At 41.5% G+C, this 17,301-nt stretch overlaps 1 protein-coding gene across 2 annotated transcripts; it reads left to right on the top strand.

Annotated features, from left to right (window-relative positions):
• Positions 1–1,575: 1,575 nt before the first annotated feature.
• Positions 1,576–17,011, top strand: LOC121384706 (post-GPI attachment to proteins factor 4-like). Of its 2 annotated transcripts, none has more exons than XM_041515205.1 (2): positions 1,576–2,249; positions 15,076–17,011. In XM_041515205.1, the coding sequence occupies exons 1-2, from the start codon at positions 2,242–2,244 to the stop codon at positions 16,328–16,330; spliced, it is 1,263 nt and encodes a 420-aa protein (XP_041371139.1). In that variant the 5' UTR covers positions 1,576–2,241; the 3' UTR covers positions 16,331–17,011. The 2 variants fall into 2 exon arrangements, with proteins under 2 accessions (XP_041371139.1, XP_041371140.1); XM_041515206.1 differs by lacking the exon at positions 1,576–2,249 and adding an exon at positions 11,561–12,223.
• The last annotated feature ends 290 nt before the right edge of the window (positions 17,012–17,301 follow it).

The following is a 17,301-nucleotide window of genomic DNA, read 5'->3' as shown; positions in this document are numbered from 1 at the left end:
TTAAGTGGGGCATGTGAGTTCCTAGTGGCACTCTGGTACTTACCATACTATTGGTAATGATCATTGTTAAGTGGGGCATGTCAGTTCCTAGTGGCACTCTGGTACTTACTATTGGTAATGATCATTGTTAAGTGGGGCATGTCAGTTCCTAGTGGCACTCTGGTACTTACTATTGGTAATGATCATTGTTAAGTGGGGCATGTCAGTTCCTAGTGGCACTCTGGTACTTACTATTGGTAATGATCATTGTTACCAAGCAACCCCAGTTTCACAAAATGTAAACGTAAATCTACTACTAAACCACAATTCTTATTACTATTATTACAGTAAAACAAATATAGTTAGTTTTCAATTGTCCTTAAAATGATCCCTCTTCCAGAATATAATTTTCTGCATGAAATAGAGGCCAAAGACATGTAAACGTATGCTCAGTATAACTGCAAGTCGCAGACGTAAACTTACGATATTTTTGTGAAATGGGGCCCTGCGCCATATTTTAGCCAATTTAAGCCCTATTGAAAAACAAATATTGTATTCAAATGAAATCGCCAAGCTTAAAAAGAAAAAGTAAAATCCCCAGAAACCTTCATTATCCATTTTGAATTGTATTTGTTACAAATCCAGTGCAAATACTTTTTTCTCCTACGTTAGATTCACATTAATTATACATTGTGACAAATACGTCCGAACAGATTGCACTGGGAAACCGCTCCGAACATTGTACCTGTATAACTGTTGTTTGTTGGATAATAATAATAAATAATTCTTATAAACTGCTATCTGCAACTCGATATAAGTGTTTCTGCTCGATGATGCTTATTATTATTTTATTTTTTTATTTCAATTTATTTTTGTGATTGTATTATGCCTGACCTATCGGATATGTCTGTCCAAGCCAGAGATAAAAGGTTATTTGACAGTGGTTCATGGGAAAGAAATCCGAATAGTGGCCGTGTGTCTTCACGGGGTGGCATGTAGCCTGATGTGCAGTCGGTATAGGATATATCCCTGTCGGTGGGTCCATAGGGCTATTTCTCGCTCCAGCCAGAGAAACAAATGTAGCGAGGTTTCTCTCTAAGTCGGTATAGGATATATCCCTGTCGGTGGGTCCATAGGGCTATTTCACGTTCCAGCCAGTGAAACAAATGTAACGAGGTTTCTCTCTAAGTCGGTATAGGATATATCCCTGTCGGTGGGTCCATAGGGCTATTTCTCGCTCCAGCCAGTGAAACAAATGTAGAGAGGTTTCTCTCTAAGTCGGTATAGGATATATCCCTGTCGGTGGGATTAATAAATCAATGTGCTCTAGTGGTGTCGTTAAACGAAACGAACTTTAACTGCCTCGACAAAGTGTCGACAACCATGTTAAACCATGTTAAACAACAAAGGGCCGTATGAGAGCCCTCGCCTGAGGTGCTTGCGTAGCAGGATCGAACCACCTCAGTGGATCCGTGCAACTGATTGGTTTTTTACTCTCGTCCCAACTGGTCAAAGACTGGTATGTGCTTTCCTGTCTGTGGGAAAGTGCATATAAAAGGTCCTTTGCTGCATCAGGAAAATGTAGCAGGTTTCCTCTGTTGACTGTGAGTTAGAATTACCAAATGTTTGACATCCAGTAGCCGATTATTAATTAATCAATGTGCTCCAATGGTGTCGTTAAACAAAACAAACAAACTGACCATTCGGTGTCTAACGCGGTCGGAGAGTAAGACAAGAAAATAAATGTTCGCAAATTGACTCACTTTTTATTAAATCGCGTAAATAAAGTATATTACAGTACTCCTATCCCACTGACAAGACAACACATACCACGGCCTTTTGGTATATTCGTAGAGCATTTTTGGAATTGAAAAAACAAAACAAAAAAAACATCGCTCTTCAGGCAAACGTTCTGCCACAGACAGCATAGAAGATTGCTCAGTTTAACCACTTGCTGTTCAAAATGTCAATATCTGAAAAAATATTAATAGTTGACCCCTAGTGTGACATTTCCAGTTGACCACTACCACCGTAAGTGTTCATTGCTACACTGGCTTCATCCGTATTGCCTTTGAGAGATAACGTCTGATGCACAGCGTAATGCGAGTTACAAGGTACCTGTGATAGATGTCGTCGAATCAAAAACCAAGGGGAATTTTATACGGGTTGATACATTCACCACCGGGTTTCAGTGGATTATTGTATTCGCCAGTCTGACAAAGATAACCGTTACTAATAACCACCAGCGTTATATGTGCAAAGATGTGTAGGTAAGTACACACATACATTGATACAGACTTCGGTTTATATAATATATATATATCCTCATCTCTCATACTCTGAGCTGAAGTCCGCCACCCTATTTGTCATGTCTGAGTCAATTTTGTGAAGGGAAATGAAGCGTGTGTGTCCTCGTCCGTTCTCTTAGTCTAACCACCAGCGTGCATACGTGTACGACAGAGGGGGCAGAAGCAAATCTCCAAATTCGGGGAAAAACGATGGAGATATTAGGGCAAAATGTGCTAACTTGAAGCCTTTTTTACCATGTATTTCCATCATTATATCCTCAAAATCGGTTTTAATTCATGCAAAATGTGTAGTGATCCGTTTGCAACCGTGTTGGCAGTAATGCTAATAATTATGATATTAACCCCCCCCCCCCCCCCCCCCAAAACCCGTTATCAAAATGCATGCATTTCCGTCTAATTCGGGCAAGAACCAGCCTGCCCCCATACAAAAATGGGAGCCCGTGCGCCTATTGCCAACGTGACAGCAAATAGCTGATTTCCCCAACCATAAACCTACATCATTAAACCACGACATCCCGTTTGGTGTCATATATATATAATATACTCTTCAAAATAAGAAACTTGTCATTGGTAAAAAATAATGCTATCAGATTATTTTTACAGAATCAAAGACGTAAAGACAATCAAATAAGTGAGGGAATGGCGGAAGCAAATATACATTGGGGGGGGGGGGGGGGGGGGACTGAGAAGGAGTGCGCAAATCAATTTCTAGTGAATTCGGGAGTACGCTTTAAGATTTACTACCAATGATATTTCTGATTGGGAACATATGTTAATGCCAAATGTTTCTGTCTGGGATAGATCAGGTTCCAAGATCAGAGAATACCACATATTCCATCTTTCAAATTCTTCATGTTCTTTTATTCTGCAATATGATGTTCTTTCCAGAATATTTTAATTTGTGTATCATACTTTTAAGTCGCTTGAAATAAAGGTTGTGTGTGTGCGTGTGTGTGTGTGTGTGTGTTTTGTGTGTATATATATGTGTGTATGTGCGTGTCTGTGTGTGTGTATTTCTCTGTGTGTGTATGTGTGTGTTTGGTGTGTGCGTGCCTCTGTGTGTGTGTGTGTGACCGGTCTCGGTGGCGTCGTGGTAGGCCATCGGTCAACAGGCTGGTAGGTACTGGGGTCGGATCCCAGTCGAGGCATGGGATTTTTAATCCAGATACCGACTCCCCTGAGTGAGTGCTCCGCAAGGCTCAATGGGTAGGTGTTAACCACTTGCACCGACCAGTGATCCATAACTGGTTCAACAAAGGCCATGGTTTGTGCTATCCTGCCTGTGGGAAGCGCAAATAAAAGATCCCTTGCTGCTAATCGGAAGAGTAGCCCATGTAGTGGCGACGGCGGGTTTCCTCTCAAAATCTGTGTGGTCCTTAACCATATGTCTGACGCCATATAACCGTAAATAAAATGTGTTGAGTGCGTCGTTAAATACAAGATTTCTTTCTTTCTGTCTGTGTGTATGTTTTGTGTGTGTGTGTGTGTGTGCACGCGCGTGTGTGTATATGTGTGTTTTGTGTGCGTGTGTGTGTGCATGCGCGCGTGAGTGTGTGTATGTGTGTGTGTTGTGTGTGTGCGTGCGTGTCTGTGTCTCTTTGTGTGTGTATATGTGGTTGTCTGTGTGTGTGGCTTGTGTGTGTGTCTCTGTGAGTGTGTGTGTACATCAAAGGCCGTGGTATGTGCTATCCTGTCTGTGGGATGGTGCATATAAAATATACCTTGCTGCTAATCGAAAAGAGTAGTCCATGAAGTGGCGACAGCGTGTTTTCTTCATCAATATCTGTGGTCCTTCAAAAGATGTCACCTTGGAACAGGTTCAGTAACCCTATTAGAATGATATCAACATGGAAGACTGCTCTCAACACATAAATGTCATCACGTTTTCCCCCCGGCATGTTCACTGGTCCATTATGTGTTGCATATACAAATGTAGTTCCGCTTGGTGAGCACGAGTAGTGTTGTTGCTCCAAGTCACATACTCTTTACAATTATTTTTACATTTGTTGCTGTCATAGATTATATCAGTGTCCCTATATATCGTCGCGTGAGAGCCAGAAGGACGTAAGTGCATCAAAATTAATATTTAAAAGGCCGAGATAATGAAGAAAAACTTATTTTTTTATCATCAGTTAAGATGTCGAATTTGTTTTAATGACGATGAAAGCTGAACATGTTTACGATTTCTTTGTATATTTGCGGTATTTATAGCATATTAGGTGTTTTAGTTATTTGCTTAAATAGTTGTAGTTACGACAATTATTCATGATTAAATTAAATGCGTCATTTACGACCAACAGTATATCAAGTAAATTTAAATATTTATTCTGAAAGAACCATCATTTCTAAAACATTTCAGTTTTGCAAATCACATATTTATTTTTTAAAAAGGAGAAAGCTTGTAAATAGAAAATATTTAGAAGCAAACATTCAAAAAGGAATACAAGTAGAAGTACGTATTAATAAAATCACCGCTTAAACAAAATATTACGTGAAAAAAGTTATTTTACTTTTGTTAATAACAATACGATAAATAAAATCACCAATTAAACAAAATAATAATGTGAAAAAAACTACTCTGACTCGTGAAATCCTTGTTTTCCTTGACCCACCCCTGATTTTGTGTGACCTTATCTGGTGCAGGGTTTCTGCCAGAGGGTAAAATGGGTATGGTACCATACGCAAATCTGTTTTAATTACTCTTATCGTTACTGTATGATTTTCTTAATCCTAACCCTAAACTTAACACATTTTCTTTCTGAGGGAGGACCTCCCATATCTCTGTTGACTGTGGTTGCATTTAATTCCATAGAGCCATACCAAACAATTTCTATCTGGCAGAAACACTGTGGTGGTAGTGCTCCATGTTCGTTGGTTGATGATGGTGTCTCAGAATCAGACGACTTGTCCATACAAAACCTCTTTTTCTAGGCAAGTATTCGTTCCTGATGAGTGATCAGAAAAGCTGATGTCATGTTGTGTGCAGTGTTCTTTCCGTGTTCTTTGCGCCATGGGAGTCATTTTGCAGATAGTTCTTGGTTCTGCTAGTGCAACAGACAAACCAGAATAGTTAAGCAAACTGAAACTGGTATCCTTTAATGAAGAAACTATGTTCAGCAGCTTATTGGTTTAGGATACACCGGGTTCAAGTGAAGCTCATTCAAAGGATATAGGGTTTACATTTCCAATGAGGGTGTGTACTGAATGTCAAATCCAGAAGTAGTGAACACTATCTGTTGAGTATGCAGGATTCTCTCCAGGTTATATTGAGAGAATAGTAAACCCTACAGCTTCTGCTGTGCGTTGGGTGTACTCTCCGGGTTCTGTTGTGTGTTCAGTGATCTCTCCAGATACTGTTGTGTGTCCAGTGATCTCTCCAGGTTCTAGTTTGTGTTCAGTGATCTTTCCAGGTTCTGTTGTGTGTTGGGTGTACTCTCCGGGTTCTGTTGTGTGTTCAGTGCACATTCCTGGTTTTATTGTGTATTTGGTGATCTCCCCAGGTTCCGTTGTGTGTCCGGTGATCTCTCCAAGTTATATTGTGTGTTCAGTGATCTCTCCAGGTTCCGTTGTGTGTCCTGTGATTTCTCCAAGTTCTATTGTGTGTTCGGTGATCTCTCCAGGTTCTGTTGTGTGTCCAGTGATCTCTCCAGGTTCTATTGTGTGTTCAGTGATCTCTGGAGGCCAGGGGCCGGCTCCGGGACAAAAAATTTACGGGACAATTTTGAGTTTTAAACCAGTATTTTGTTTGCGCAATTCGAAATTAATAATAATATAAAAATTCAAATAAAAATAAATTAATAACATTTTTGGCGCTTAATTTAAGAGCGGGCAGCCAAAAAGAAAATAAACATAAAATTTATATTTAACCTTAGCCCTTGTGGAGGTAAGGAGGTTAAGGTAGGAGGTTAGGCCAAGGCCACAGGAAGTTATTTAGTGGTTAGGAGAAAGGGAGGGACACCAGTCTATTGGGAAAATACGGTGTGACCCACCAGGAGTAGGTAAGGGGAACAGGACAACCCCCGGACATACTCTGACACTCCCCACGGCCAAAACCGCCTACGCTTTAGCGCCTAACCTACTTTTTCCGGTGGGATGCCCCATCCCACCCCATCCCGCCCCACCCCACCCCATCCCACCCCAAAAGACCCACACAGAACCTGGAGAGATCACTGAACACACATCATAACCTGGATAGATATGCTTGAAACATTTGTGGTATAGGAGCATGTTAAAAGATTAAAAGTCCAGGTTCTGTTATGTGTTCAGTGATCTCGCCAGGTTCTGTTGTGAGTCCAGTGATCTTTTCAGGTTCTGATGTGTGTTCAGTGATATCTCCAGACTATGTTATATGCAGTGTTCTCTCCGTGTTTTGTAGAGTGTTAAGTGATCAATCCTTCGGTTTCTGTTGTGTGTGCTAAAATTATTTTCTGCGTCTGTTGTGAGTGATATGCCATGTTCAAGTTCTCTTGTGTGTGGTATGTCATGATCATGGTATGTTGTATGCGTGTTCTGTCATGTTCTTCTTCAGTTTCTGTTGTGTGTACTATATCACGTTCAGGTTCTGTTGTGTGTGCCACGTCATGTTCAGGTTTTGTGGCGAGTTCTCTATTATGTTCAGGTTCTGTTTTGACTGCTATGTCATGTTCAGGTTCTGTCGCAAGTGACTGGATAAAGGCCGTGGTATGTGCTGTCCTGTCTGTGGGGAAGTACATACAAAAGATACCTTGCTGCATTAGGAAAAATGTAGCAGGTTTCCTCTGATGACTATGAGTCATAATTGCCAAATGTTTGACATCCAATAGCCGATGATTAATTAATCAATGTGCTCTAGTGGTGTTGTTAAACAAAACAAACAAATACACTGTCGCAAATGCTATGTCACGTTTATTTTCTATGGTGATTATTTTCTCATGTTCAGCTTTTTGCTATGTTCAGGTCTTGTCATTGATGTGCCAAATTTTGTTGTGTATGCTATATATTATGTTCAGGTCCTGTTGTGCGAGTTATGTTATGTTCATGTCCTGTTGTGTGTGCTATGTCATGTTCAGCTTATGTTGTGTGTACTATGTCATGTTCAGCTTATGTTGTGGGTGCTAAGTCATGTTCAGTATATGTTGTGCGTGCTATGTCATGTTCAGCTTATGTTGTGTGTGCTATGTCATGTTCAGCTTATGTTGTGTGTGCTATGTCATGTTCAGCTTATGTTGTGTGTGCTGTGTCATGTTCAGCTTATGTTGTGTGTGCTGTGTCATGTTCAGCTTATGTTGTGTGTGCTATGTCATGTTCAGCATATGTTGTGTGTGCTATGTCATGTCCAGCTTATGTTGTGTGTGCTATGTCATGTTCAGCTTCTCTTGTGCGTACTATGTTGTGCTAATGTTTTGGTGTGTGTGTGTGTGTGTGTGTGTGTGTGTGTGTGTGTGTGTGTGTGTGTGTGTCTGTGTGTGAGTTGTGTCATGTTCACGTTCAACATTATGTTGCTTAACTTAGTAACTGGTTTAACGTGCCCATAGTCCATATACCACTAGGGTTTTGAACACGCCTATCCCGAGTCCGGCCTCCGATAGGATCGGAGGTCTGACTCAGGACAGGGATATTCTGTTGCAAATATTTGTTAACTGTAAATTTAATCAAAGTTCATAGATCTTTTGTTACTGGACTTTGTCCTGGATAACTTACAGTGACGTTTGTATGTGCAATATTGTTAATCCATAATGCCTACATTAGAGCAAACCTGTAGATCTTCAAAGGCAGCTGAAAGGCGGATCTTGATCACCGTAACATATAATTAAATACATGTACATCTAAAATCAGTGTGATTATGCTTGCACTTTGGTCGTATATGCCACATACAACATTATTATGAATTAAAATTGTATCTACAGATACAAATTACATGTTGGAAACTTTGCTTCAATTAAAAACATTTCAAAATAGATATTTGTTTTTCAAGACAGTTCACCAAAACATGTTTATTATTATAATTATGGTGCACATAAAATAGCAAACCATACAAACATTAATATTACTGCAATTCCTATTTATATATACAGACACCATTCTTGTCTGTTGCCAAATGGTTCGTAGTACCAAATGTTTTCTTAAATAGACCGGGCTATCACAACTACAAAAGTCATATTATTTTTTAGGATTCAAGCACATACAACTATTGACATGTCTGTATTGTACTTCGCATTTGTAATTTCTATCACAGACCGATAACAAAGAATACATATGTGTCGTATTTGGCACATACGACCTATGTCAGACATAATTATATAACGAACTGTATTTAAAAAGGGTGTATCTACCACACACGGCCAATCGTGTTCACATAAAGGACAGCAAGCAAATCGGAGGAAAGTCGTATGTATCAGTGGTAGAAATTCATGTATACTAAGGCCTAAATGGCCGTAACTTGCTAGGAGGGTTCGGGAGCATGCATTTTTGAGAAAAGTTCGAATTTTAGGCGTTTAAATACGGCGTTCACAAAAACAAGACCGGTGTGCATGAAATGCATGGAATATTCTTTCATTAATGGAAAAGCACAATTAGACTTATAATTCAAGAAAAACGTTTGTATGTTTTGTTTAACGACACCATTAGAGCACATTGATTTGTTAATTATCGGCTATTGGATGTCAAACATTTGGTAATTTCGACATTATAGTCTTAGATAGGAAACCCGCTACATTTTTCCTTTAGTAGTAAGGGACCGTTTATATGCACAATCCCAAATATATAATAGCACATACCACGGCCTTTGATATACCAATCATGGTGCATTGGTTAGAACGTAAAACAGCCCAATTGGTCCACTGACGGGGATCGATCCCAAACCGACAGCGCATCAGGCGGGCATTTTACCAGTTGGCTACGTCCCGCCCCTATAATCCAACAAAGACAAGCGTGGTAAACTGAGACAGACAGACAGACAAACATAAAGAAAGACAAGCGTGGTAAACTGAGAGAGACGGACAGACAAACATAAAGAAAGAGAGAGAGAGAGAGGGTGGGGTGGGGGGGGGGGGGGGTGGGGGGGAGGTATCATCTTAAACAAAGCTTGTGAACATGGTGAATGGGGTGCATAGTAATAGATTATCTTTAAAATAATTAACTATTGGATCTATGTTTCACAAAGGGACTGTCATATTGGGCAAAATTTAGTAAGTTCCCAGTTTGGGGGTTACAATAAAACTACATCTGTCTAATGATTACATATAATATTTATATATATATATTACCTATAATCGATCTTAATTTATATCACTGAACTCGTTTGGTTGACGTTCCAGTAAGATCGTAGTGCACCAATCCTAACACCAAGTGGGATGTATCACACTGATATGTACCAACATATTATTAGTAATATTACCCGTAAGGTTACACACATCTTGGTACATATCAAATTGATGCGTCCCACTATTCAGGGTGTTTCGCTACTCGGTGAACGAAACACCGGCTCCCATCTGACACTGTGGTTTGTCACTAGACCGGCGAATGTCCACTCTGTTCATGGTCACAATAACCGGTCACATTGGATTATTCAGTAGAAGCTCAACTTCGTTTTCAGCAGTCAGGTTTTTGCAAGTTAATTCATCAACAATCTTAAAGTTTTCGTGGAAAGAAATTTTTTTTTTTTTAAATTAACAACAAAAATGAATCCTGTTTTTGGAATGGACAGGTTCTGATGTATTTAAAACATAGAGAAACAAAAAAATGTCGTCGGCACCGAGGAATTATGTCATGTCATAGGGTTTTACGTGCACATTCAGAATGGGAATGGGAATGGGAACTCTATTTACGTGCCCCTATCCACAAGGGTTCAGGCACGCCCACCCCGGATTTAGCCTCTGACTTCGCCAGTGACCAATTCCGGGGGGGGGGGGGGGGGGGCACATTCAGAACAAGCTGTTGTATTGGGTTTTACTTTTATAGTCCGTCTGCGTGAAAAGAGAACCGATGACTCATAAGAATTGTAAACGCGTTACAGATGCTCGTATATACACACTGTAAAAACATTGTGACAACTGAGAATACTGTTTGTTAGTTTGTGTTTGTTGTTTTGTTTATCGACACCACTGGAGCACATTGATTACAGTTTTAACCCAAATTACAGTAGATAGGTGTACGGGATCCCATTTTTGTGATTACAGTAGGGCAGGAGTAGTTTTACCCACATTAAACAAACATACTCAAATCTCGATAACAACGTTTGTTCATAATATGATAATATAATATTATTGGCATTACTACCAAACAGCTATATAGAGTTCCAAACGGGTCGCTACACAATTTTACATGAACTATAATTAACATTATGAGTAGAATTTTAGGCCAGCTCATTTTGATTAAACGTCTCCATCGGTTTTGCCCGAATGTCAAGATTTTTTAAAGCACGGAAGGGTAGTTGGGTGGGTGTCAGTAACTCCCAATTTCGTACGCTTATGTTTCCGTACATCAGCGGGGAGGGGGAGGGTGGGGGGGGGGGGGGGGGGGGAAGTAAAGTAAAGTTTGTTTTATTTAACGACGCCGCTAGAGCACATTGATTTTTTATCTTATCATCGGCTATTGGACGTCAAACATATGGTCATTCTGACACTGTTTTTAGAGGAAACCCGCTGTCGCCACATAGGCTACTCTTTTTACGACAGGCAGCAAGGGATCTTTTATTTGCGCTTCCCACAGGCAGGATAGCACAAACCATGGCCTTTGTTGAACCAGTTATGGATCACTGGTCGGTGCAAGTGGTTTACACCTACCCATTGAGCCTTGCGGAGCACTCACTCAGGGTTTGGAGTCGGTATCTCGATTAAAAATCCCATGCCTCGACTGGGATCCGAACCCAGTACCTACCAGCCTGTAGACCGATGGCCTGCCACGACGCCACCGAGGCCGGACGTAGCCCAATAGTAGAGCGCTCCTTTGAAGCGCGGTCGGTCTAGGATCGATTCCCGTCGGTTGGCCCATTGGGTTATTTCTCACCCCAACTAGTGGACCGTAGTATGTGCTATCCTGTCAGTCGGATGGTGCATATAACAAATTCCTTGCTACTAATGGAAAAATGTAGCGGGTTTTCTCTCTAAGACTACATGTCAAAATTACCATATGTTTGCTATGGTGGTTGGTAGGTGGAGGGTGATGGGTGATGGTGGGGGTGGGTGGTAGATAGAGGGTGGTGTGTGATGGGTGATGGTGGGGGTGGGTGGTAGGTGGGGGTGGAGGGTGGTGTGTGATGGTGGGGGTGGTAGGTGATGGGACACCCCGCGAATCTCCGTTTCGTACGCTTATGTTTCCGTACAGCAGTTTCTTCTGTTTAGGACTATGCACCTTTAATAAGATGTTAAATGAGCCGGGTTTAATTACGCTGATGGATTGCCATTTACATAAAGCAAAGTCGGATGTCTTACCGGTAACACTTCTCACTGCGTCTATGCCCTGCATGAACTCGAACCAATCTAGACATTTTCTATGTTATTTTTCTTAAATGTGCCGGTTATGGACGAGATATCCGCACGATATAATAATACCGTTGTACGGATCGATTCTCATACTAACACGCTCGGGAACGATTCATTTTGGAAATTGCCGAACTGCGCAAGCGCCAGTATTTTCCATTCACATCTGTAGAGAATGGTAGCAGAAGAACCGTGCCAAACGATACTGATACGTTCCTGATACGTTCCTGATGAAACCCGACTACCGTACTGGTGTTAGGAATAGTGGCCGAGTTACACAATACGAGTCCGGTGTTGGATTACTCGCCAGACCCATTCATGTACTGTGGTACAGTTGCTGCTAGCCCCGCAAAGCCGTGTCATAAGTAGCAACGCCTGGGTTCGTCTGGTAGGCAGAACGGGGTTAGCGAAAACTTAGCGATTCCTCTGTATTCTTTCGGTTTCCGGAAGGGAACAGAACTGGAGAAGAATAACAAGGTCAGTGTTGGGTGTTTTTTCGTTGTTTATGTAAAGTCTAGAATATACTCTCAACGTGTGTTATGCTTTTATTCACTTTAACAACATAAACAATAAGAGCAGCAGCAACGGCATCAGCAACAATGGCAAAAGCGACAACGACGACGACAACAGGAATATGAGATTATGTATGGTGTGTCAAATCCGTTTTAAGCAGCCATTCAAAACTAAATAGGATTAAGTGATACTTACTACTATTATTATTACTACTACTACTACTACTGCTACTACTACTACTACTACTGCTATTACTACTATTACTACTACTATTACTACTACTACTACTACTGCTGCTGCTGCTACTACTACTACTACTACTACTACTACTACTACTACTATTACTACTACTACTACTGCTGCTGCTGCTGCCGCTACTACTACTACTATTATTATTATTACTACTACTACTGTTGCTACTACTACTACTACTGCTGCTACTGCTACTACTACTACTGCTGCTGCTGCTGCTACTACTACTACTACTACTACTACTCTTACTGTTACTACTACTACTGCTGATGCTGCTACTGCTGCTGCTGCTACTACTACTACTACTACTACTACTACTACTACTACTACTACTACTAACTTTATTAACACAAGCTAATTTTCCACCGGGCTGTCAGCAATACATTGAAACATCGGTAAACAAAATACATGTACTTAGTACTACAATAAATAGTGTTTTCCCTAGCTTGTTTTAGCATGGTGCAGCACCATACCTCAATAGTCTAGCACCATCTTGCCTTAATCAGCACCATGATTAAACAAGCCTTTTTCACTAATTAATTCTAAAATTGCCTTTATAAAACACACAGAAAGGTATTATTAATTAATAAAATATGCCTATTATATCTTTTGCCATTCATTTTTTAAAGCAAGCACATAAATTACATTAATGTTTATTTCAATTAATTTTTGTGTATTTTTAATGAAAAACAATTGCCCCGAAAATGGTGAAAATGCCCCAAAAGTGTTTGGTCTACCATGCCTTGCCAAATGTCTAGGGAAATCACTACTAAATGAATGCAAACGAAACAACTTGAGATAAAAATAAAACAATCCTAAACGTAAAAAGCAAATACGTGTTTATTACATTAGATGATTTGTCAAAAACCCACATTGATGGTGGGTGTTTACGTACCCTGTTTAGTAGGTTTATATAAACAGGTTTATATATAACCTGGGAAAATGACTAAACACTCGTAAATCAGTGGCCTGAGTTAGTCTGAACGTTTACTATAAACTGCTATAGATAAAAGGTCATATGTCGATTTCCCCCAGGTAAACTAATAGAACAGGTTTACAACCTACATAATTTGTACATGGTAATTGCTTATTTTAATTGTTTTATATTTTCTATTAATATTTAAATTTGTTTGTTTGTTTGTTTTGTTTAACGATACGACTAGAGCACATTGATTTATTAATCATCAGCTATTGGATGTCAAATATTTGGTAATTTTGACTAGATTATAGTCTTATTGAGGAAACCCGCTACATTTTTGTTCCATTAGTAGCAAGGGATCTTTTACATGTACCATCCCACAGACAGGATAGCACATATCACGGTCTTTGATATACCAGTCGTGGTGCACTGACTGGAACGAGAAATAGTCCAATGGGCCCACCGACGGGGATCGATCCTAGACCGACTGCGCATCAAGCGAGCGCCGTACCACTGATATGCCCCTAATATGCAAGATATCTGTTTAGACAACAACAAAAACAACCAAGCCATGTGCTATTGAACCTTGTATAATGACTGGATATAATAATTGGGGCCTTATTTAAAATATTCTAACTAAACGACATGACATTAGATATTTTTAAACAATTCGCAATTAGTTCAAAACGCCACTGGATAATGGAGGAGGTGTTCTAAAAGCTGGTATGTACTGGAAGAATTCCACATTTGTCAGTTAGAGCCAGGTGTGTTCTCAAGTCTAATCAAAGGATATGGGCTATTTATCTTAAAGTGCACGACAAAGTGACCAACTAGTATTATATCTTCAACCAAATACCATTATATATTATTTGCTCCAAGAGAAAATGTTTTATTTATACAGTACGTGGACTGGCAGAAACTGCAGAAATAAAACGTCTGCATATGAAATCAATCGTATGTCTAATATTATTATAGTGCTTTGTTGGTTGGTTTGTTTGTTAGTGCCGGATATAGTCCAGCGGTAAGGCGCTCGCCTGATGCGCGGTCAGTCTAGGATCGATCCCCGTCGGTGGCTCATTTCTCGTTCCAGCCAGTGCACCGCGACTGTTATACCAAAGGCCGTGGTATGTGCTATCATGTCTGTGAGATGGTGCATATAAAATATCCCTTGCTACTAATGGAAAAATAGAGCGGGTTTCCTCGATAAGGTTCTATTTCAGAATTACAAAATTTTGACATCCAATAGCCGTTGGTAAATAAATCAATTTGCTCTAGTGGTGTCAATAAACAAAACAAACTAACTTTCGTTTGTTTGTTTGTCTTTTCACAACTAAATGCTATGTCTGAATACCATAAATATCTATTTGTTCCAAGTATAACTAGTTTTATTTATGAAATATATGGATTGTTGAAAACTGTAGAAACACAATGGCTATGTATGGAATAAACAGTGTCTCATTATATGTAACTTACTTGTTAGTATTTGGCGTGCCTATATCCAATTAAGTTTCAAGCACGCTGTCCTGGGGACACAGTGAACTGCCTCTCCAGCACTGAAATTGTAGGCTAGAGCAACTTGTTTGTTTGTCTGTATGTCTTTTCACAATTTATAGTATGCCTAGTAATTCATTATGTCTTTCCACAGGAGATGGGCCATGGTCATCGTAAAGAGCCACGGCCACTGTGTACAGCGCATGTTTGGCGACCCGCTCCTGAGGCACGTGGTGGCCGTGTCGGTATGCACGTTCACTGTGATCCTGCCTCTGACGTGCTTCAACGTGCGCCACTCTGTGTACTCGCTGTGGCAGACGGACAGGGACAGGGAGCAGACGAGACTCGCCGCGGCCAACACACGACGTCTGCAGGAAAACCTGGCGCACCTGCGCGCCTTTAACGCGACCGCCCTGTGCCCAGACAACACGTCCGACAAGCAGCCGAAGACCTGGAAACACCTGCACGTTGCGATCACCATCATCACGGTATCGAGAAACAGGCACCGCGTGGAACACTACGAAACGCAGTACCTGTCGCAGGTCGTCGGCCGTTTTCTCTACCTCCTGAACAAAACGATAAGCGACAGGACGTACAGACTGTTCGTCTGCAATGTGGACCAGGATCCGGACAGTTACGGCGAAATGAAAGCGCTGCCGGCCAGCATTCCGACGTTCGAGCGATATTCGCAGACAGAGAAGCCGCCAAAGGACATCTTCGAGAAGGAGAAGCAGGATTATATATTCTGTATGGAGGAGAGCCTCAAGATGAACCCCTCGTACGTGTTTCTCGTCGAGGACGACGCCTACCCTCACCGCCACCTGCTACCCGTGCTGGAGCACGTCATTGATTATCACATAGAGAGGCGCAACACCATTGGTGCTCGGAACTTCCTGCATAGGATCGTGACGTACGTCAAGTTCTACCACCCAGAACGCTTGTTGGGCTACTACAGTTTAGAAGCTGAACGCATCCCCGAACTTGTTGGTGCTAGTCTCGTGCTGGGGACCGGGCTGTTCCTGTTTTACATGCATTTTGTGGTTGCGTGGAAGCCAAACAAAGTGAATGTGACGTGGGCGTTATGCATCGTGTATTGTTGTCTTGTGTGTGTTTCCATTGGGAGACAGAACCTTCTGGAACTTAGGCGCCTTTCCACGCACCTCTACCAAGTGACGCCCGCCCCTTCGTGCTGCACGCCCGCCATGTTGTACACAAAACGTGGCGGAGAAATGGTCGCCACTCATTTGAAAGGGGTAAAGTGCAAACAGTATTTCGGAAAGGACAAGGCGCTAGAAGAAATTCGTAGGCGAGAGAAATACGTTGGACTGTTAGTGCAGCCTAACGTTTTTGAGCATATAGGAATGTATTCGTCAGTAAGACAGAGTATGGTCGATCCGTTTGCGGTCTAAATATCAACCCGCACAGAACCACACAGAGACTGACACATGCACGCACAGAACCACACAGAGACTCGCACATGCACGTACCGAACCACACAGAGACTCGCACACGCGCATAGAACCACACGGAGACTCACACATGCACGCACCGAACCACACAGAGACTCGCACATGCACGCACCGAACCACACAGAGACTCGCACATGCACGCACCGAACCACACAGAGACTCGCACATGCACGCACCGAACCACACGGAGACTCACACATACACGCACAGAACCACACAGAGACTCACACATGCACGTACCGAACCGCACAGAGACTCCACACACATATTCCCACATACACGCACAGAACCACACAGACTCACACATGCACGCACAGAACCACACACTCGCACATGCACGCACAGAACCACACAGACTCGCACATACACGCACAGAACCACACAGCGACTCACACATGCACGCACAGAGCCACACAGAGACTCGCACATGCACGCACCGAACCACACAGAGACTCACACATACACGCACCGAACGCAAAAACTCGTCTGACCAAGCTAAGCTATCTGTTAGAAGTGCAGTTCAATAACACACATTCATATATACAAACGTTTACATGGAATCACACACACACACACACACACACACACACACACACACACACACACACACACACACACACATTAAATATAGCAGTAACACACACATATACATACAGACACACGCGCGCACACACACACAAGCACACATTAAATATAACAGTAACACACTCAGACACACACACGCACACACACACACAAGCACACATTAAATATAACTAACACACAGACACACGCACACACACACACACACACACAAGCACACATTAAATATAACAGTAACACACACAGACACATACACACACAGACACACGCAAACACACAGACACACACATACAGACACACACACATACACACACAAGCACACATTAAAT

The sequence above is a fragment of the Gigantopelta aegis genome, chromosome 10 (assembly GCF_016097555.1).
Source record: "Gigantopelta aegis isolate Gae_Host chromosome 10, Gae_host_genome, whole genome shotgun sequence".
Lineage (NCBI taxonomy): Eukaryota > Metazoa > Mollusca > Gastropoda > Neomphalida > Peltospiridae > Gigantopelta > Gigantopelta aegis.
Note: the sequence above shows the minus strand (reverse complement) of the source record. Positions and strands in the feature narration are given on the sequence as shown.